The sequence below is a fragment of the Corvus hawaiiensis genome, chromosome 17 (assembly GCF_020740725.1).
Source record: "Corvus hawaiiensis isolate bCorHaw1 chromosome 17, bCorHaw1.pri.cur, whole genome shotgun sequence".
NCBI classification, from domain to species: domain Eukaryota; kingdom Metazoa; phylum Chordata; class Aves; order Passeriformes; family Corvidae; genus Corvus; species Corvus hawaiiensis.
The window spans coordinates 16,194,793-16,217,776 of NC_063229.1; the positions used below are offsets into that span (position 1 = coordinate 16,194,793).

Below are 22,984 nucleotides of genomic sequence, written 5' to 3' on the forward strand. Positions count from 1 at the left end.
GAAACCTGGTCCTGATGCCAGATTTATTCTGCAGGCCTTGATGGAGCTAAAAAAGCGCATTAGACAAAACCATTATTGAACTTCTTGATTACATAACAATTTCCTCATCGTATTTCCAAGAATATCAAATCTATATTCAAACACCCTCCTACTCTCTCCCACACACCACCCCTTCTCCTTGCTATATCAGCTTCATTACTGAGTATGAAGACAGAAAAAGTATAGGGCATGTTGCCACGAGCAGAGAGATCTCGGATGCTTACCCTGAGATTTTAGAGCCATCTATGGGATTGGGACAGCCAGTTCTCATAAATTTTAATGGCCTTGAAAGTCTCCTGTCTCATGCCTTTATCTCAGTTAGGGTCTTTAGCAGTGTAAAGAAAATAACCAAGCAATAAGTATCACCAAACCTCAATGCTGGGTTAGTCCCTGCTACATAAAATTCACCCCTCTCTGTGCCACTGAGGGGTGAACTCACAAACTGCTGCTGCCAAAGAGAGAGATGAGGAACTTCTGAGCAGGCAGGAGCCCTCTTCCCCCAGGGATGAGCATAGACCTTGCCATCACAAAGGATGAATCTCTGGGGCCAGTCTCACCCAGCAAGCAGGATCAGGCCCTGGGCAGGTGGTTATTTCCTGAAAGGTGCCAGGCAGAGGTGGGCTGCCTAGTTTTGGGGGGGATTTTGGAGGAGGTAGTGATTAAAGGCTGGCAAGCATGGCACATCCATCTTGCCTCAGGAAACAGCAGTTGCACAAACTGGCTACACTTGCTCCCAAAATCAGCTTGCTTGTCTCATTTGCATGTGTAATAACCAGCATGTATGTACAATCATTCTAATCACTTCGAGGCAACTGCTTTAAATTCATCCAAAACCCTGCCCTGCCTATCCTTGGGTTATTAGCTTCCACAAAGGAACCGTAGCAGCAATCCAGAGATTCACTCTACAAAAATCTTTGTGAAACAGCTGATTTAGTGGAGAAGTTCTTTCCTGAAATCCTGCCCATACATACTGAGACTTGTGCCACAAGCCAGGGCCATCATTCGGAGCCCTTCCACTACATTCTGCAAGTAACCTCGTAAAGCACCTGAGGGGATTTTCACACTTTGTGATGTATTGCTACAGGTGAAATGCAAGAGTAAATACAGAAGGAAGGAGGAAGGGGACTGCAGAGCTTCTCTCGTGCAAGCTGTCTGAAAGTTGGTCTGAAAGTTGTGCAGGGAAAAGCCAGTCTTAAACACTGTCAGCTTTACGAGCAGCTGAAGGAGTGTCTGCGCTGCTCTGCTGAGGATGCCTGCCCAGTACGACCTGGTCTGTCAGGGCTCCTGTCTTCAGCTCCCATGGAGCCAACGTGAGAACAGTGGAGAACAGTTGTCATAGCTGTGGCTCCACAATACAGGGACTCCTGCCTGTGTCACAAATGTGTCCTCACGTCACTCATTTTAGCTATTTATGACTCCAGATGTTTTCCTATGCTTCCGAATTTTAGGCTGCAAGCTTCTCCAGTTTTATTTAGGCATTTTATAGGACCTACACAAACATGGGCATCCAAGTCAGAAGCTCTGGATGCTCTTGAAGGGATGCTGGAGGTGCCTTCCCTGATCCCAATAACCAGCCCACATATGCCAGATAGGCCAGCAGCCAGACCTGCAGCTTGCTCTACAAGCGGGAACATGGACATTTCAGCAGCACTCACAAAATCTAATAGGCCTCTGATGCTGAACTTTCCCTTCCCTGTTCCTTCTGCCAGTCCAAGTCTGAGCTCTAGGGACATTTCTGTCCCTGAGCCTGTTCAACCTCAGCTCTTTGATTGCCCATCCAAAGTTCTCAAGAGCACAAGGCCATGTTTCACGCCTTTTAAGGAATCATGGAGATTAGTGCCACAGGAGGAGGCTCTCTCCCATGCTTCCTTCCATTTCATGCAGCTGTGAGAAGCTGGAGAAGCAGCGAGATTTGGGGTCAGTGCTCTGGAACAGGGACTGCAGGTGCTTTTTTCCAGTGACTGGAAAAAGGATTTCCAGTTTTGTAAGAGCTGGAACCTCATGCACTGCAGAGGGATTGTTTCTGCTCAAGTCCAAATTGGTCCCATTGGCTTTTTTTTAAAGAGAAGTGAACCTGGAAGAGTAAAGGGAGGAGGAAAGGAATGGAATGAAAAGGCTGTCTGTGATGCAGAGCTTCCCTAGAGGCCTCCCTGGGAGTGTAAACGTCTTCTCTTCAGCTTTCTGTCTCTCATTACTGACAGTGGAAAATACAAGAGCTGCCAAGCGAGAGGTTCAGTACAGCCAAGATGGGAAACCTTATTAGAGAGACAGATGGTGATTTCTATAATCTGAAATCCCAGACTGTAAATACTTTGGGACAGAGCCCTGTGCAACTGAACAGTGCTAATGCCTGACAGCAGCAGCTGGATCCAGTTTTCTGTGCACAACTGCTCCTTGGGTGGCTTTTAGTGGATGGTGGACGCTACCAGGACAAGGTATCTCTTACAGAAGGAGAAGGATCTTCTAAACCCAGCTGGAGACATTCCATCTCAGTTTTATGTACTTTCCAGTTAAAAAGTGCCTTGAATGCCTGAGGACAAACAACTCACATTTAGAAGTTTTTCTTAGCCTGAGAAGATTCCCAAAGATATGGTTGCAGTAGACGAGTAAGGGGGAAAATCTGTATCTTGGGAACACAAGTGACATCTTGCTGCAACTTGTGGGAGAAATGATAAATGTCTGTCTCTGTTTATTGCTTAGCTTCATGGCTAAATCTCCTAAACCAAAATCAAATCTTACCCTTAGATCTCCCAGTTTATTTATTTATATTCATCTGGCGTTGCCTTGATCTTCAAAGCAGGAAGGTATATCAAAGGAAACAGAAGGTTTGACACCAATTACTGCTGCTGGATGCCATTCACTGAATAAAGATGGAGTGTTAATATTCACACTGAAAGTGAAGGAGATAAAACCCAACAGGTACATACATCTAAGCCTACAAATAAGCCCTTCTGTGTATAGTGGGCAGAGAGAAAGCCAAGCAAAACTAATTGAAATTACCATTGCAAACATCACAAACACCTTCAGAAATGGTGGGTTGTAAGCAAAGAAATGACAGCAAAACCACCAAAAGAGCCTTCTAGGAAAGCAAATCAGGCTCTCTGCTTCTCAGGGGTAGTGCCTGGTCTCCCGGAGATGGTCTTTTGAAACAAGCTACCACGCAGCAGTAATTAACATCCAAATTTCCCCACACTTCACCATGAGGCACTTGACTTACATTTTATTCTCTTGAGTTTGAAGATTCAAGCCTTTTCCCTGTGTCCCTCTCTGCTCCTCTTCATCCCATGGTTCTTCCTACAGTTTTGCATCGCTCAGGTTTTTCCCAGAGCTTCTTTGGCTCATTGACCTGAGAAGCCTCTCAATGAGGCAAACCCCCATTGCACAAGTTCTTACGGGATTGTTTGTATTTCAGCAGCAAACTTAGGGAAGAAGATAGCAAGGAGGCAGAAGGTTCATGGGAGGGTGCACGGCAGAGCAAATAACAAACCTTTTACTCAGCCTGTTTAAAAAGGAAAAGGAGTCTTCACAGCATTTTTCCTTGGAACAACAATTTAGTAACTGCAAGTGAGGCTATTCTAAAATTCCTGTGCTAGAGCATTGCATAGGAGGCTAATTACACCAAGCACCACTTCCACTTAATCCAATTTACACAATGAAAACAGCGTTTGGTGGAGTTCATTTCTGTTTCTAGTAAAATCTCATTCTTCAGATTAAATTACTAGTTCTGCAGTGTCATGTGCAAATCACACTTACACAGTGCATTTTAGTGAGTTAAAAGGTAAACATATATATATGTATGTTTTATATATGTATATGTTATAAAATTGATTTGGAAGGGATTTTCTTAACAGCAAGTGGATTTTAAAACACTTGTTGAAATCAGACTTTGAAAAATTGAAATTCCTGCCTTACATTTGGGGAGGTTTAAGGTATATGGGCTTTTCTCCTAAAACCATAGCCTAAGTTTACTATATGAACTTAATTCAAGCGAAGCTTCCAGCCTTGCCTTTCAGCTATGGAGGTGAGGTCCTTCTTGAGAAGACCACAGTGTTGGACTTGCATGTTTCTCCTACAAGAGTTGTTCCACTGCATCAACTCTCTGTTTGGGGATAAATGTTCAGAAGTCTGGTATTTCCTGACTGTTGGGATGTCAGTGCTGCATTTGGCTGAAAATAAATCCATCAAGAATTTCTTTCTCCAGTGCCTCAGGTGGTAACTGGATATTCTGGTGGTGTAAAGCTGGCTGAGAAAGGTCACTGTGAGGAAACCTAAATTCTAATTATATTGTCAAGGAAGGAGTGCATCAGATTTGCAATTTGGGATGCAGAACTTTTGTCACACATTTTATAATTCATTGCATAATGTTGTGTATCTGGTCGTCAGGCACATACATTGCAATCACTTTCAGGCTGCTTTTCTATCAAGCAGGAGAAAAGTGAATGTGAGAGACCAGCTTACACTGAAGACTAAATGTTAGTCACGTGTGTGTGTGTGTTTTGAAATCATTATTGTCTTTTGGCAGTTACCTAAGAAACTAGATATAATCCCACCAATTAATAAACTAGAAAAATAATTCACTAGTAGAAAAAAATAGTGTTCAAATTTTTGGTCAGCTCCAAAACCTCCCTACAATGGCTTTACAAGGAGATGTAATTAGGGAAAACTGGAACATACAGCATTAATGTCTATATAAAACAGGCACAAAAGGACAGCCTGCCTATGCCATTGGAAAGCTGCAAACACTAATGCAGCACTGCACACTGCAGAGTTGGTTGCCCAGACTCTGATCAGATTTACTTGGGGTTTAGAGAGGCTGCTCACTGCAGAGCACTGTTTCCTCCTCTCATTGCACTCTTCAGCTGGTTTCTGACAATGTGTGAGGTCTCCAGTGGCTGGGCCTGCCCTGCCTTGGCTGTCTCAGTGTTGTCCAATTTGGTTTGCTCAGACGCTTGCTCTCTCCTCCGGAAAACTCAAAACGGCTTAGAAAGCTTGGTGAAGTTTTCATGTTTTTCACAACCATCAAGTTTCAAATTAGAGTTGAGTCACTGAACAAGAGTGAATTATTTGTGTGCTTATGTAGTAGAATTGTACACACATCTCTGTAATTAGCCATCAGCACCCCAAACTACAGCAGTAACCATTCATTAAATGGAGAACATCGCTATGATCGAATCATGTATTCACAATTGCATTCCTTCGTGCTTAAATTTCAGAGCCTGTTGTCCAGATGGGCCTTGTTGGGCACCTAATTAGTAGTTAATCAAAAGCTCCTGCTGTGAACTGCTTCACAGCCCTCCTGGCATCCTAGCTGTTCTTATGTGTTCCTTGACTACAGGGAGATGAAAGCACAGGAGTTGAAGTAGATGCTTTATCTCCTTTAGGCATCTCCCATAACTAAAGCAGCTTCCAAAATAAACTCAGCTCAGGATGCATTGATTATCCAACTTCTGTGTACTGAGCAAAATGGGTCTTGCAACATGTGAGTGAAAATACAGCCATGTGTTAACAGCAGCGAAAGACAGTGTAGTGTATTCCGAGATTAACTCACTGTTTTCTCTTTCCTTTCCAGATTTTGGCAATCATTTCCATCATGTTTATTGTACTATCTACAATTGCCTTGTCCCTTAATACACTTCCTGAACTACAAGGCGTGGATGAATTTGGGCAGACCACAGATAACCCCCAGCTCGCCCATGTGGAAGCGGTGTGCATTGCGTGGTTTACAATGGAATACCTCCTGCGGTTCCTCTCCTCGCCTAAGAAATGGAAGTTTTTCAAAGGCCCACTGAATGCTATAGATTTGCTGGCTATCTTACCCTACTATGTTACTATCTTCCTCACAGAATCCAATAAAAGTGTACTTCAGTTCCAAAATGTACGAAGAGTGGTCCAAATATTTCGGATTATGAGGATACTCCGGATTCTAAAGCTCGCCCGGCACTCAACGGGTTTACAGTCCTTGGGATTTACATTGAGGAGGAGTTACAATGAACTTGGATTACTCATCTTGTTTTTGGCTATGGGCATTATGATCTTCTCCAGTTTAGTGTTTTTTGCAGAAAAAGATGAGGATGATACAAAATTCAAGAGCATCCCAGCTTCTTTCTGGTGGGCAACAATCACCATGACAACAGTAGGCTATGGAGACATTTACCCCAAAACTCTTTTGGGTAAAATAGTAGGAGGACTGTGCTGCATTGCTGGTGTGCTGGTGATAGCTCTTCCCATCCCAATTATTGTCAATAACTTCTCCGAGTTTTACAAAGAGCAGAAGAGGCAGGAGAAAGCCATTAAGCGCAGGGAAGCTCTTGAAAGAGCAAAAAGGAATGGCAGTATTGTTTCCATGAACATGAAGGATGCGTTTGCCCGTAGCATAGAACTGATGGACATCGTGGTTGAAAAGAATGGAGAAAGCATAGCCAAAAAGGATAAAGTTCAGGACAATCATTTATCTCCAAGCAAATGGAAATGGACCAAGAGAACACTCTCTGAAACTAGTTCTAGTAAATCTTTTGAAACTAAGGAACAAGGGTCCCCAGAAAAAGCCAGGTCATCTTCAAGTCCCCAGCACCTGAATGTCCAACAGCTTGAGGACATGTACAACAAAATGGCAAAGACTCAGTCCCAGCCAAACCTTAACACTAAAGAGTCGAGTCAATCGGGAAAGCAAAAGGAAGAGCTGGAAATGGAAACCCTTCCTGGCCCTATGGTGCCCCTGCTGGCAACTCGCACTGATGGGATCATTGACATGAGGAGCATGTCCAGCATCGACAGCTTCATAAGCTGCGCAGCCGAGTTCCCTGACTCCGGGCGGTTCTCGCACAGCCCGCTCACTGCCCTGCCCTGCAAGGGCGGCATTAACGTCATTCAGGAGCAGAGCAGGCCAGAGGGGAGCAGTGCCAGGTACGTGGAAATGAACCCAAGCTCCGAAAGCAGCCACCGTTCTGCTTTTTTCATTGAAAGTCCCAAAAGCTCCATAAAGGCCAGTAACCCTTTAAAACTAAGATCTCTGAAAGTTAATTTCATGGAAGAGGACACCAGCACATTAGTACCAGCATCAAATGTACTGAGAACATATCCAGACCCTCTCAAGAGCCAGGGAGCTGCTGCTGCTGCCACAGATAGTTCCTTATTCTCTGACAGGTCTCTCATGAGCCCAGAAACCTCGATCTACACAACTGCGAGTGCAAGAACCCCCCCAAAGTCACCGGAGCCGCAGGCAGCCATAGCTTTCAACTTCCATGATGCTGGTATACACAAATATATAGATGCTGACACTGATGATGAAGGTCAGCTGATGTATGATTCAAGTCCACCTGGAAATGTGAGTCCCAAGTACAATGTTGCAAACAGTGGCTATCTAAAGCAAAAGGACCATGTTTATAGAACAGAGAAGAACCATCTAGAAGCTGCTGCTTTACCCACCTCCCCTAAGCTGATAGGGCAGAACTGCATTTACTCTATGGAAGGTATCACTGGAAGAACCCAGGGCAATCAGGAGACTGTCAGACTAGAAAATCACATTTCCCCAGAAGTCCATGTATTACCAGGCAGTGGAGGACATGCTAACACACATGATCAAAGCATCTGAGGTGGGGTCTGAAAGAATTTACTGAGAGTTTAAAGGAATATCTTCACAGTCAACACAAACAAAAGAGCTTCTGCATGGCATGAACTTGGCTGAAACAAGCCACCTGTTTCTAAAAGTCTGGGGGAGGTCCAGTGTGGGTTTGTGAAAATGTCCTTCTCTGAAACAACTCTAAAGACATTGCCCACATCAGTCAAAAAAATGATTGCAAATCATGATCACACATTGATCTCCTTTCATGTTGTCCAGTGAAGCCAATGTGACCAAATACCCATCCATTCCCCTTGAACGCTAGAGCTCCTTTTGGAAATATTAACATCTGATTTGCATTAGTTCCATAAAGGATGCCAAGGCAGCCAGATTTGAACTCTGGAATAAATTGCTGGGGTTGGTATAAAGCTTTCAAAAACAATGCTCACTGCTTCAGGGCAGCTGTTCCCCATCTACAGCTTTTTCTGATGGATATTATGTCTAAAGGTAACAGGGAACACTTGCATTATTGGAAAATCCAAGTGAAAAGCATTTGAAACAAATAATGGTCTAGAGAAACCAATTTTTAAAATGCTCTTTGTGTGTTTAACAATCTGATATCCTGTAGGACCTGACGTTTTCTTTTGAAATATCAGCAGGGTGAGTTGCACCACTTGTATCTAATTCCAAACACGCCCTAAGACATAGTGAGACTTGCACTTACCCTCTGCTAAAAGCCGGTACCTGCCCCAGGGCCAGCGCGTGGCCCTTGGTGGCCCACGGCCCACGCTGGGAAGGTGTGGAGGAGCCGTGCAGAAGCAGGACTCTCCGAGGCATCGCAGCCAGAGCCCCTCCCGGTGCCGGGGCGCGCAGGGCTGGAAGGAGAGCGCGGCTCTCGCCCGGCCCGTGCCGGGGCTCCGGCGCTGCCCTGGGCTCCCCTCCCGCCCGGCTCCAGGCGCAGCCCAGGCTCGCCCGTGGCGCACGAGAGGAGCAGGCTGGTGCGAAGCTTTTTGCGCCCAAGCAGCGCAGTGAAAGATATGCAAGTGTTACATAAATATGCAAAAAGAGGGATTCGTTAGTGACCCGTCCCAGGCCTGGCTGTGCTCCCTCTCGCCAGGAGGTCGGGCAGGAGAGGCTCCTGCAGGGCTGTGGCACGAAGCAGCTGCGAGAGGCAGGAGAATCAGGCCTGACATTTTAATAGCATCCAGTCATTTTTAAATGAAACAAAAAAAAGAGGAGAAAAAAAAAAAATCTGACCATTTTAAGTGAACAGAACTAGCAGCCACCAGCCTAGGTTTTTAAAATATTATGGTTTCAATAAAGTTATGTCAAATTGTGTAGGAAATAATTTGTCTTTGGTTTTTAATCTCGGGGGGGAAAAGCACTTTACGTTGACTTTTTGTTGTCGTTGTTGCAATGCTGGAGTAGGATAGCAGAGTGTAACAATCAAGCACTTTAACCAAGCACTACTTTAATTTGTGCCTCTTGTTGTGACTGTGATTTGTTACACACTTGTAGCAAGTCACAACTTGTCCTGTGATAACTGTGATGGTAACCTTTTATGTTGTTCTCTGTTTCTACTGTAAAACTCAGTTGTAAATAACTCTGTCAATGAGCGTTTCCTGACCTGTCCCTGAGTTCCTGCCGGGGTGTGTAGCAATCTGCAGGCAGCGGGTCCGGGGATAAGCTGAGACACGGGACGTGGGAGCAGAGGGGCACACGTGGGAGGAAGACCCCCCCGAAGCCACTCGAGTCCACTGCATTTTGTTCCTTCCTATTGTAAACAACAAGTGTTGGTTAGTCCTGAATGTAGCCGTGTGTCCGTCCCGGCCGTGCAGCACTGTCTGTAACCCGTAATAGTGAATGCAGCATGTACGGACAAAAGCAATAAGCACATATCTGTTTTAGGAGCTGACATGGGTTGTGAGGATGGCTTTGCCAGGTGTCTCCTTGGCACAGAGCTGTGCCCACGGTGCAGTGACTCTGCTCTGCTCAGCCCCGGTGGCCCAGCAGGGCGAGGCCCGGGGGGGACCTGAGCCAGCAGCTCAGGAAGGAGCCGAAGGGCAGCGAGAGCCCTGGTGCCAAGCAAAGAGAGACGCGGAAGGTGCCCAGAGCACCGCGTGTGCAGGCGAAACTCCCCAGGGTATTTACGCAGGGCCAGTTCCTGAGGTTTGTTCGCTTTTACTCCGCCTTCCTTCAGCCGAAACCGCCGCTCCTCCGAGTGGGCTCTCTGCCTGGTGAAGGACTTTAGGATTTGGCCATAGTAAATACAAGTGTACTTAGAGGAACCGACGTATTGCTGAGATACTAGTTAAGATTGAGTCGTCACAAAAAAGTAAAGTAACTTTCCAGCAGATAAGCTTTAAAAACTGATTTATTCTGTGGATTTCTGAGGCCACAGAGCAGCAACGAGAAATCTTAAAGAGAACAGTTTTAATATAATCTCTATGTTTCAGTGATCAGTCATGTCTGCCATCAGCACAAATGTAAAAAGAAGAAAAATCAGGGAATTTTTTAAAATAAAGTAATAGTGATTTCCAAGTTAAATATTTTTAGAGCTGATGCTTTCATGTGGAAAAAAAAGTCATATTTTACATGTCACGAAAGTGAACGTATTTAAATATAGCCATATAGTGTAGTATTTACCACACTCTCATCCAAATTGATGTATTTGGTTTATAGATGGCACTGACAAAAATGTATAAATCAACAGTTCTATCATTTTTTATCTGATAGTCAACTGGTGCAACTCTCCTTGTAACCAAAGGCCCTCTGTCTGCCTTGCGTGATCGCTCACGACACACACCTTATGTCATCTATTTAGTCCTACCTTTAAAGTAGCATTTTACTGAGTCACTTTTGAAAGCCAAATTCAAAAGTATCATTAAAAAATCTACCTTTTAAGCCTGAATAGCCAAAGTCCTATAGATTTCTTATAGAAAGCAAATAATTTAAAATTAAGCATATAATATGCTTGAAGAGCATTTCTTTCTTATTTGTGTACGAAGATGTAGCTCTCATTTTGTGCCCAATTAAAAAGGAAGTATGTTGAATTTATTTTAATGAAATAAAGTCTGAATACAAAGTATGTATCTATATATGTGTGTGTGTGCATAATACACATATATATAATGTAAGCACTGGGAAATCTACTCTAACCTAAAGCTATGGTAGACTAAGTCTGTACTCACTGCAAAGGAAAAGCAGTGCTTTGAAAACATAATGCTCACCAAATCCTATAGATCCGAGAAGGACAATTTAATTTTTGTTTGTTTAATACATGTTTCCCAAAGTTCATAGCAGTTGGGGAAAACAGGGAATATCTCTTGCATCGAGCTAAAGCGTGTGGTTTAATCACTGATATTGGGCATTCAGGTCTGCAAATTTACTGAGCACCAAGTATCGAGCAAGCTGACAGAGCCTCACCTGCTGCTGCAGAAGGCATCATACCTGAAAGAACTCTCTCTGGACGTGTGATGTCTGCACTTGCTTGTATCTTATGCCATCAACATCATTTTTAATACATACCTATAAATATATATATAGAACATATATATATATATATGTGAAAGGAGAGGGTGCAGTTTTCTTAACCAGGAGGCAAAGATTCTTTGAGTTTTAGCCTTGAACAGAGGAACAAAGCAGTGACTTTGCAGTAGATTTCTCAGTGCCTTTTCTTAAAAACATCACCTAAGCACACTTATGGAAAAAAAACCCAACCCAAAACAAGAGTCTCCTGTGAAATCCACATTTTTCAGAGATGTTTGAGAGTCAAAAAAAGGTAGAAGAAAGGAAAAAAAAAAAAAAAACCAAGAGAGAGGAAAATAAATCCATGGAACGCACATTCCCTTCCTGAACATGCCGTGTGTCAAATGCTGGGGAGTATCTGCCTGTGCGAGTCATGAGAAACACATCTGAGGCGGTCAGGTTGTTTGGCAACTGTGGCTGTGATAAACTGTAGCCTTTTCTTCCCTTGCAGCTAATAAGATACACATTTCTAAGGAAAACAGTATTCTTCTTCTGTAAAATTGTAATGTATTGTTAATATTTGTACCTATTGTATATTTATGTCTTGACAGAATTATGACCAGTACAGTTTATAGTAAATAACAAGGTTATGTAAAATTCATTGCAAAGACAAGGTTTCTAAAGCCACGTTCTCTCTGTTGGTAAGCTCCACAGAACACCTCATTCTAAAGCAAATCCTACAGTTCCTGAGTGAAGTAGTCGAGTGAAGGAGGCCATGTGGCGCCGGTGCCCTCCTGCACAGCCGGAGCAAGATGGGCTTCCCTGGGGCTCTAAATTAGCCCCAACTCCTCCATGTTTGGTCACTCACTTCTGCTTATGGTAATCAGACAGAACAAGTGCTACCTTGGGTTCATTTGGGGAGAATATGGCTTTAAATAGTTCCTGAATAAAGTACAGATGTTCTAGTTACCTCTGTACCTCCTGCTTGCCATTGTGTTGGCTTTATAAGTATCTGATGTATGGAAAAGTCGTGTGACTTTCATGCATTCCAGAGTAGTCTATTTTTCTGTTCAGATTTAAAAAAAAATTATATATATATAAAAATATAAATATATATCTGTATTTTTAGCAAATTTATAATAGGGCAATCAAGTCAGATTTCTTCTTTTTGTATTACAGAATAATATATTAGATGCTCTCTCAGTGTTCATTTACACAGCTGATCCCCCAACCTTTTTGTTGTTGTTATTTCCTTTTTTTCTGATAAACACCTGCAACATTCCTCCTGGAAGGGCATCTGTGAAAGGTCATGGGGTTTGTCTGATGTTGTCATGTTTTCGTATTTTCCTGTTTGTGGTACTTAACCAGGGACTGGCTGTGGGAACTGAGATGTTCCTGCTGAGAAACATGGAGCGGGCCAGACCCTGCCTTCGGTGATGGCAGGGGAAAGGTCACCCAACACCACTGGCTGCAGTTTCTCCAGATTTACATCGATTAAACTGAGAACAGAAAGAAGAGACAGGTTTTGAATCTAATTGTCCTAATAGTGACATGGTGGAGTTGAGATAAGCATCAAAATTTAGGCTCTTATTCAAGGCAATGACCTGACAATGCTCAGGCACCTTCAGAGAAGTTTTTCCTTGATTAAAACAGAAGTGTCCAGACTTTCATTTCCCACTGGGTTTTGGAATTTTTATTTTTGGTCCCAGAGAAAATCAGGAAATGAGGAAAAATTATGGAGGAGTGAGAAACATAAACATTCAGAAAGAGGCCAGATTTTGATTTAGTTATGGTAAAATCTGTCCATGTACCTGCTTACTTAATGATCTTCCTTGCTCCTTTATAGCTGTACCACAGCTATATTCACAGAAATTTAATAATAAAAGTCCGTGAGATAAATGTTCATCCTGAAGCTATCTCATGGCCTCTTGAAGTTTAGCACGATGAAGAGCCTCAGACCCACTCTAGCTCTGCACAGACATTTCCTTTCGATTCTGCCTAGCAGTTTAGTAAGTGACCATGCTTTTGCCAAAGATGGAGTTTTGGTTCCACTTGCTTTCATTTTGTGAGATTTTCTTACATGTCCACCATAATAGCCAATAAACCTGAAAGAGGTTTCGTTTGGAAAGGTGTGTGTTTCATAAGGTCCAGGTATCCCTCAAATGAAAGGAATAACCAGTAGACCTAGTTTTGCATGTGATTATCAGCAAGACCAGTTCACAAATGAAGGTATTAAAGTTGGGTGGGATTTTTCTTTTCTAGGAAGCAATTAATGCAATAGGCTGCCATATTTGTCATCAGTGATCACATAAATCCCTTCAAAAGGCACCTTCCGTGTCAGCAGGTTTATTAGAGCATAGTCAACAAAACCATAGAAAGCTTCTAGTCAGACCACTCTTAACTTTGCCCTCCCACACCAGGACAGGAACAGCCCAAATACCACCCAGCCCTTTGAAGAAGAGAGGTTTATTTTCCAGCATGCATCTCACACCCCATGCTGATCACACTTAGGCTCTTGCACTGAAACTTTGTCTCGGCCAGGCAAAGGAAACCTTAGGAAAACTGAAAGTCTTCATCCAGAATGTGTATCCCATTTGTTGCTGGTGTTACCTAAGCCACAATAAGTGTCCTTTGACACCAATGGTTGGGTGCCACAAGTGTTCATATCTATAAATACTACTCCGAATTTTGCTTTGCTTGATTCTGGCTTCATCGCACAAGAAGTTTTCAGTCTTAGGGGCTTAGAAGAAAAAGCAAAACCTTCCTTTTTTCTTTTAACTAGAAATAATACTGTTGATGCTGTGTAGGACTGAACAAGGATTAACCTTTATTTTTAAAGGGGTCTTTCCAAGACTGCAGTGACACTACCTTCAAAAATTAATAATAAGGCTGAACTCTGTACAAAGACCCCTCAAAACTAGAGCCTCATGAAAGCCAGGGAGTGAATTTATATGAAATGCCAAATTCTTTGCTGCTGTAAGTTAAAGCCCATTGAGGCCAATGGAGCTGTGCCCCATTTAGACCAGTAAAGAATTTGGACCCGTATCTCTGAAAGCTAATGGAAAACTAATAGCATTGTATGGCCTCAGGGCTGGAGGTGTCTGCCCACAGCACATACTTGGAAACCGGTGGGGTGAGGGAATGGGAAACAGAGGCAGGTCAGTGAAAGCCTGGGAAAGGGGCAAACCTTCAGGCAAGAGGGTGACAGTCATTCCAGACATGACTGAGCATCCCTCCATGTCAGCTCACTCTTAGCGGACTTGATGCCACAAACAGCATCCCAAACTCACAGGTGACTGTCCCTACAGCAGGGTCCCAGCCTCAGCCCCACAGTTCAGTGCTCTCAGCCCTCGGTCCAGGGACTTACTGAAGCTGGGAGGACACTACCGGCAGATGGGCTACTGGTCACTTTGAATTGTGGCACAACCTCTGGTCCTGTTGGTAGTCTACATTTAAGACCATTCATCTGTTCTTCTCTACTCTGTGTTTTTCATTTAGGAGCTCTGCCATTTGTGACTCTTCTTCCTGTTATGCTTTACTGCCTCCACATACCATTAGCCACACGTTGGCTCCTGCAACCCCTGGGATTTATGTCAGTTTTGTTGGCTTGTGATGAACATTTTTCCCCCCATTCTCTGGCTTTTTGGTGGTCAATGCAGAAAATTACTTTTGCATTCAACCATTCCCCACTGGTGTGTTTGGAGGGAGGGTGGGGGAGCAGCACCTCCATTTTACTTTGAATTTTGAAGCCATGATACTGTACTCAGAAAGGCCAGCCACAGCTACCAACCAAACTCTCTTTCCAACTAGATTAGCATTAAAAAAATACACCCCCACTTCCTGCAGCAGAATCCTGCTCTCTCATCAGGCCAGTGAAGCAGTTTCGGAAAAGGGAGAAAACCTTAGCGAGGCCATGCTGTGAGTGCTGCTCAGTGATGCCCCCGGGGCTGCGCTGCCACCGCGGCTGCCCCGCGTTTCACAGGCGGGGGCCAGCCCGGGCCCTCCTCCAGTAGCCCAGGACCTGCAGGGCCCCTGAGCCCAGGCAAAGGCTTCCCAGTGACATCTGCAAAGGGCAGCCATAAGCATCCATAGTCACTGAAGGATAGGAAAGCTGTGGGGGTCCTTTTAAAAAAGAAAGTGATACTTAACAAATAAAAACTGGAAAATGTGTTTCCTGTGGCTCTGCTGGTACATGTAGATCAAATTGCTTTTATAGCTGGAAGTTGAAACTGATTATGACCCAGAAAGGGCAGACTAGGACCGGTTTCTCCATTGCCTTGCACTGGGTTATTTTTTAACCTGCGCAGTGGGGAATCAATGGAGAACCCAGTTCAGCATGTCTGTAAGGAAGGGCAGTGCTTGTGCCCGATAGCCCAGCAGATCCTGCATGTCTTGCACAATCTCTTCATTCGGTTATATTGGAATTCACTGTCCAGTGCACCAGCAGAAGTTTTCTTCCCTTTTAAGAAATGTTTCAATGCCCTGGCACTTTGGGGTGATTACAGCAACATTAGCCATATACTGATATACTTAGAGTCTTACATTTTTTGTAACTTTGATTTAGTCATTCTTTGTTGAAGTTTATTGACCTCTCCAGTTGTTTCTGTAAAACAAATTATTAAAAAAAATCCGTCTTTATATGCATGTAGTAGTATGAAACTGTGATCAATGTGTGACATTCTGAAACTGTACTGTCTTGTAAAATATGTCCAAATGTCTAAGGGTTTTAAAGCAATGGTCCCTTACTACAGCCTACAGAAATAAATAAAAAGGAATGGAAAAACCTAAAGCCTTTATTGCTCTGTTTCATGGTCACATATACTGGCTAAAAATACAACTCCCATTGGCTGGCACTGAGTTTCTGCTTCAGCTCATTGCAGTTGACAGCAGGTTTAGACATACGTTATTTGTTCATGGCTGAGGCCATGATTCAGGAAAGCAGTGCCGAGCCTGACACCTTCTGTTTTAAGTCTGACAGATTCAGTGCATAAACCTTCAGTCCTCACCCTACATGGACAAAATCCATCCACATCTCGGGGCACCACAGCTGGGCCCAGGGGCCGGAGCATCCCCAGCTCCTCTGTGCACAGCCCAGGGAGGGGCAGCACCCTTGGGGCCCCTGGCACACACACAATCCCTGGCACACACACCATGGTCCCTGGCACACACACAATCCCTGCACACACACCATGATCCCTGGCACACACACCATGGTCCCTGGCACACACACAATCCCTGCACACACACCATGATCCCTGGCACACACACCATGGTCCCTGGCACACACACAATCCCTGCACACACACAATCCCTGCACACACACCATGGTCCCTGCACACACACAATCCCTGCACACACACAATCCCTGGCACACACACAATCCCTGCACACACACCATGGTCCCTGGCACACACACAATCCCTGCACACACACAATCCCTGCACACACACCATGGTCCCTGGCACACACACAATCCCTGCACACACACAATCCCTGGCACACACACAATCCCTGCACACACACCATGGTCCCTGGCACACACACAATCCCTGCACACACACAATCCCTGGCACACACACCATGGTCCCTGGCACACACACCATGATCCCTGGCACACACACAATCCCTGGCACACACACCATGATCCCTGGCACACACACCATGGTCCCTGGCACACACACCATGATCCCTGGCACACACACAATCCCTGCACACACACCATGGTCCCTGGCACACACACAATCCCTGCACACACACAATCCCTGCACACACACCATGGTCCCTGGCACACACACAATCCCTGCACACACACAATCCCTGCACACACACAATCCCTGCACACACACCATGGTCCCTGGCACACACACAATCCCTGCACACACACCATGGTCCCTGCACACACACAATCCATGGCACACACACAATCCCTGGCACACACACAATCCCTGGCACACACACCATGGTCCCTGCACACACACCATGATCCCTGGCACACACACAATCCCTGCACACACACCATGGTCCCTGCTCACACGTGTTCCCTGGCACCCATGCCATACCAGGAGATCAGCATCTCAATCACACAATTGTGCAGATGCAAAACCAGATGCAGATGGGAGAACAGCTGGAGACAAGGAGCTCTGTGTGTGAAAATTAGATGAACAGGCTGCTTTGGCTGCTACTTGAGACAGAAATGGCCTTTCTTGGAGAGTCACTGTGGTTTTCTGCTCCATTAGACTGGATTGGTTAAATTATACAAGTCATCAGAGCAAGGGTAATTCAAACTGCTCAAGAATATTTTATAAGTTTATTACATCAAATGTTGTTTTATATTGGAATGCTATTTCTATAAGAGTCATCAAAGCTCTAATGTGAATGCCCTGATTTATGAAGACTTTGATTTATGGCCATTAAAAAATGAGAAGGACAAAATCCAAGTAAGCACGTTCTATCCAGACCATCTACCTGTTTGTGCAGTTCTGCACTCCATGTACCCTTACAGGTTCCTGCACATAAAAATCCAAGGAAAAAGACTAAGTGCACAGTGCAGTTCTACATCTCACTTTATACAGTTGCAAAAGAAAACCATAAAGTTAAATGCACAAGTGGACAAATATCACAGAAGTCCATGTATTTAATGGCATGGGTTCTGCATTTGCTTGTGTTCATTTTCAGTTTAGGTCTTTATAAGAAAAATCTAAATGATCAGTTGTTTTATCACAAGCAGACAGTGACATCTAAGAAGACTAAGGCACTGAACTTGAAGGGAAGTTTACAAATGAAGAATTAGAAAGTGGAGAAATTCCTATGTCTTCCTCTTTCTGCTAATGACTTCTCTTGTTATTCACCTGCCAGCCTGAACATGCAAGCTTATGAGTTATAATCCAGTATCTGTAATTATACTGTCCAAGGAGGTTTTCTCTATGAGTTGATTTACTTTATCAAGTCAATTAAAATAATGCCTATCTCCTGAGGCATCATGGTTCATTACTGTGTCCCAAATCTATAGACAGGAAATATTTTTGCCCATATGTTAGCATATGCTACAGAAATTTGCTTTGCCTTGCCTGGGCCCCTTATCCCACATCCCCTCAGCCTCATAACTCATGTGTGCTTTATGCCAAGCCAAGGCACTGACTGGAGCAGGTTAAAGTGATCCCCTGTGGAAAGCAGGGGCCCCCAGCCCAGTCTCCAGTTGCAGCTCATCTCTGCAGCATGGTCTCTGCCTGCTCAGCACCAGCTGCCAGAAGTTACTGGGGCCATCACCTTTGTATTTCATTTTCTACTGACACCAGAGCATTTCCAGGCTTTGTACAGATCAGTGAAATGCAGGAGCTTTTTCACTCCTCTCCTCCTTCTGCAGCCCACATCCTCAGGTATCTCTTCTCTCTGGCTCTGTTAGAAATAAGCTCACCAGCTCTTTCCCACCTGAATGGATTTTCCTTTGATTGTCCTTATTTAGGTTGAAATAGGAAGCTTTTTTTTCTTTGTTGCACACCATCCTCTAAACCACCTACAAACCCAAAATATCTGGGTTTTGAGCACTCAGAGCAAGGTGATGTCTGCCTCACACCAAGCCAGGAGACAGCCAACAATCCCAAGGGTTAATCAAACAAAACCATCTGGTGAGGGAGTGCACACCCAAGTCAGGGTACTGAATCCCAGCGACTCCCCCAAGCACTGCTGGGGCTCATCCCATCACCCCACAGGGCAGAGGGATCCCAGAAAAGCAGCCATGGGCACTGAACTGTGCTACTTTTAATTCTTTCTTTAATAAAGCCAGTGGAGTTTTTCGGAGTTTAACTTGGCATCCAGTGCTTGAAGTTGGGCTGAAAGTGCAGCACAGCCCTCACTCAGAGGGATGTCACTGCCCTCTCCAGGGACATTTCTACTCCCATCTAACATCATATTGTGTCACCAAACCCAAAGAGAATGTTTAGGCATTTCAGCACAGATAAACGTGAGGAAAGGGTCAGCTTTTCAATATATTTTGATCATTTCAAAAGAGACAGTAATAATATAAATAATTTACAAGGGATTTATAAAATATGGATTAGATTCTTCCATACTGCCTCTTTCTACTTACTTACCTTCCTTCCTACTTTCTGTAAGGAAATTGGGCTACTAAGAGATGCAACATCATTATTATTCAGCAAGTAAGAGCATTTAGAGGTAACTTTGCCCCAGAGTATCATTTTCAACCATCCAGGCAGAAGCTGAGACTAATGTGTCACAGCAATGAAAGTTTGTGGTTTCTGGTTGGAAACACAAGTACTGAGCATTAACATGAGTTTTGAAAAATAAAAGCAAATATGTGCAACATTTCATCATTGAGTTTAATCCTTATATAATTAAAGAATTAACCCACATTGCTAATCTAATTTTTTAAGATTTTTATCTTTTTTATCTATTTGTTTTATAGATATATAGCCATAGATATATAAAAGGTATACATCTAAATCTATAGAAAATAGATTTAGATTTTTAAGAAACCATAATAGTTTACACTTTGCTATACCCAGTAGCATTTTTCTAATGTCAGCAGACGTGGTTAGTAATAATTGAAGCTAAAATGAATTGGTCTATATGCAAACACAAAAATTACATAATGTAAAATGCTGTTTTCATGCCTTAATGATAATTAGTCTTAAAATGAACCACACAGTGATGCAGCTTTTAGCACTGTCCTGAACAGTGAAGAGGCAAACGCTTGGGGACACTGAGGAAGATTGATCCAGGCATGAGAAAGTGTAAATTAAGAGCCATGGGGCTTGAATACAGCTATCAAATAATATACAAAATATTTGACCACTTTTCGAAGGTCTAATTGACCAGAACAATCCATAGTTTTCTCTATTTGTTTTTCACATCTGCAATTTTGGTTTTCAGTAACATTTTCAGGCAAACAAATATTTCTGAGGCATTTCAGTATGGAGGAGAATGGCTCCATGGAAAAAGCAGACCACCAGCTGCTCCCCTGGGAATCCAGCAAAAAGGAACAGTTGATTTCTTATTAATGTAAATGAGCTCGTTATCTGGGTTGCGTTCAGACTGAGTTCAGCAGTTCAGAGCCTCTATTCCAGGAAATACAGAATTTATGTAACAGAATTGAAGAGAAAGTGAAGGAAGGAGCAAAGTAAGTGCCTGTTTCCCAACTAAATGCTTTTGCTATTCTGGTGTCAGGGTGGATGGGTGGAAGCTGAGATGGGATATGCTGGCCCATACCCTGAGCTGCAGGAAGATTTTATAGACACTGAGGTACTTAGAATTTCCAGGACACCAAGCACCCTGTACTGTGTTGTTATTAATATATACCTACATCAGGAAAAGTTTGTGAAACTGATACTCATAAGTTCCAGAATAAACTCAGCAAACAGCATTTCTTGGACTTTTTTATAGAGAACAAAAAGCTTTAAGGATGGGCAGTCCTTTCCACCATGAATTTCTAGACTGACTTGATGGTCATAACACAACAGTGAGGCCTGGGAATGCCTGAGCTGGTCCTGTATTTAGCTCTGACCCTTTATTCATGAGCACCCCTCAGAAAACACGAATCTGTTTCACAAGAATGATTTATCAACGTTACCCAGTGATCTGAGACCTATATCATGTATTCAGCAAGGTAATTAAGAGTGTAGCACCAGGTAGGAATATAATTTAATGGAATAAAAATGCTGAGTGAGAAAGAATGAGCAAAAATACATTAATTTTCCCATATCTCATTTTGTTCAGGAATTTTTTTTTTTTTAATTTCATTCCATAGCCCATTTTGTTAGAGAATAAAACCAGAAATCTCTCAGTCCCTCATCCCGCTCCCAGAACATGTACCCTGTTCCTTGCTCTCCTACAAACAGTTCGTCTCAGCACCCCTGAGCAGTTCACCTGCAAAGCATCACCTGCACCTGCGGCAGAGCTGCGGGAGGGGAGATGCCTCTGGCAGCAGCCGGGGAAGGTGAAACCTCCTCCCACTGTGCCAGGGCTGGGCAGGGCTGCGGCACCACACGTGAGCACAGCGGGGGCAGTGCAACAACAGCACCGCAAAACACACATCGGGGCTTTCTGGACTTCAGGCTTGTATTTGCAAGCGAAAAGACACCCGGCTGCCCAGGTGAGCAGGGGTGGGGCATTGTTTTCTCCCCCTTCTGACACAGAGAGCTGCCCATGAACCCTGTTCAGAACAGTTCCCCTCCCACAGCCACTGTCCCAGCTGAATTTGAGTCCAGCATCCCCTAAGCTCTTGCTGAGAGCATGAAATGTGCTGTCTTTGGCCTTTTCACAGTCCCTGGACTCCAAGAGCCAGTGCTTGGACCCCTCCCAGGGAGGAGTGTTTCCCAGGCAGTCCCATCCCTGTGCATGGCAAAAAGTTGCAAACTCTGTCTTGGAGATAAGGGATTTTACAGCAGCTGAGGCTGAGCGGTGCCACTGCCTGAGTCCAGCTCATGTAATGCTCTGCTTCTGAAAATTAACTTCTGAATGGCCAAAATAGGGTGCGAGTGATCCCCCCCCAAGAATGATGCAAAGGTGCTTCTGCCAGGAGGGGCTGGGGATATTCCCAGGGGTGGGATTACAGACTTCCAACTCTCAGGCTGCTGTTTTAACTATTAAACATTCTTCCAGGAGGGGGAAGCTAAAAAACCTCTATTGGAATACTGAGCCCACACACTGGACATACGAAGTCCGTCTCTGCTATTGTATATCTCCCTCATTCACTCTCCCTTCAGAGAAGAGTCTCCCAGAAGCTTTACCAAAGTTTTTTTCATACCATTCTTTGCCTGAAACAAGAATTTTCTCCACCATGGGTGACAAAGCCTGGTATCTCTCTTTTCCTGGCTGTTACTTAAGGTATGAGATCCATATCCCCAACACAAACCATGCTGGGACTTCTAATTGGGTTTTCCTCCCACTGTAACTCCCTCTACCATCTGTTCCTCTTTTTCTCTCAGATGACACATCCTTCAGTCACTGAGCAGTGCCATGGCAAGCCAACCCAACCCTGGAGACTCTGCCAGAGCAGCACCTTCCCTCTTCCCTGTGCCCCAGCCTCAACTCTGGGTGGAAGGTGGGACTTCAAACCACCACCTGCCCACCTGGGACAGGGAGGGGATTATGTGCTGGTGGATCACTACATTCCAGTCCACATTCCTGGCTGGGTTTTGCCTCCTGATATGCTATAGGGTTTCTTTCAAAAGGAGGCAGAAACCCCAGTGCCTCTGAAGTCCAGAGCAAAGTTGTTTTTAAGCAGCAGCAGAGCTATTTAACCTCTGACAAAACCAATTTTTCTGCTTAGTTGAAGTTACCCATCCCCAGCGCTAATGAAGGACTCCGGAGCCTCTCTGCTGAGATAATTGGTAGCCCCAGGCTTCAATAGGATCCAGGAACTGCTTTCCACTGCTTCATCTGAGGAGACAGTAATCTGTTGGAAACATGGCTACTTCTTCTGGCCTCTTTCCAGACCCCCAGTCATGTTAGAGTTGAGCTACAGCAAATGAAAATACATTAGAATTTTAAAATGATACATAAGTGATTCTTGCTCCTTGGGAAAGTTGAAGCTAATGTTGCCTGCAGCTATTACTAGTGTTTTCAGAAATAATTCATTAGCTGCAAAAATCTTCTCTTATTTCTCAGGAAATGAAACAAAAAATTAGCTGTTTTACTTTCCTTATTAATTCCTTCCTTTCCATCTCCTTCAGCACTCTCCAAGCTGCAGAGTGGAGACGTGAGGTCTTAGAGACCATGGAGACACAAGTGAACTTTTGGCCAGGTACCATAAGATGGTGTATTTCACCAGCTCTAATACTTTACTCACGGTTTTCTGGGAAGGGTTTCTTGACCTGCCTGACCTCACCTCGCAGAGGAGCAGTAGGACATGTCAGTGGTGACCTCTGGCTGCCAGAGAGTGATCACCAGAGCTCCATGGTG

At 44.1% G+C, this 22,984-nt stretch overlaps 1 protein-coding gene across 1 annotated transcript in view; it reads left to right on the forward strand.

The window, feature by feature from the left end:
• The window catches only part of KCNB1 (potassium voltage-gated channel subfamily B member 1), a 115,972-nt gene extending 100,118 nt beyond the window's left edge, over nt 1-15,854 (forward strand). Inside the window, exon 3 of the mRNA XM_048321682.1 lies at nt 5,609-15,854. Coding sequence (XP_048177639.1) covers nt 5,609-7,630 — 2,022 coding nt within the window. The 3' untranslated portion in view covers nt 7,631-15,854. The remainder of the gene's footprint in view (nt 1-5,608) is intronic.
• Nucleotides 15,855-22,984: the final 7,130 nt, after the last annotated feature.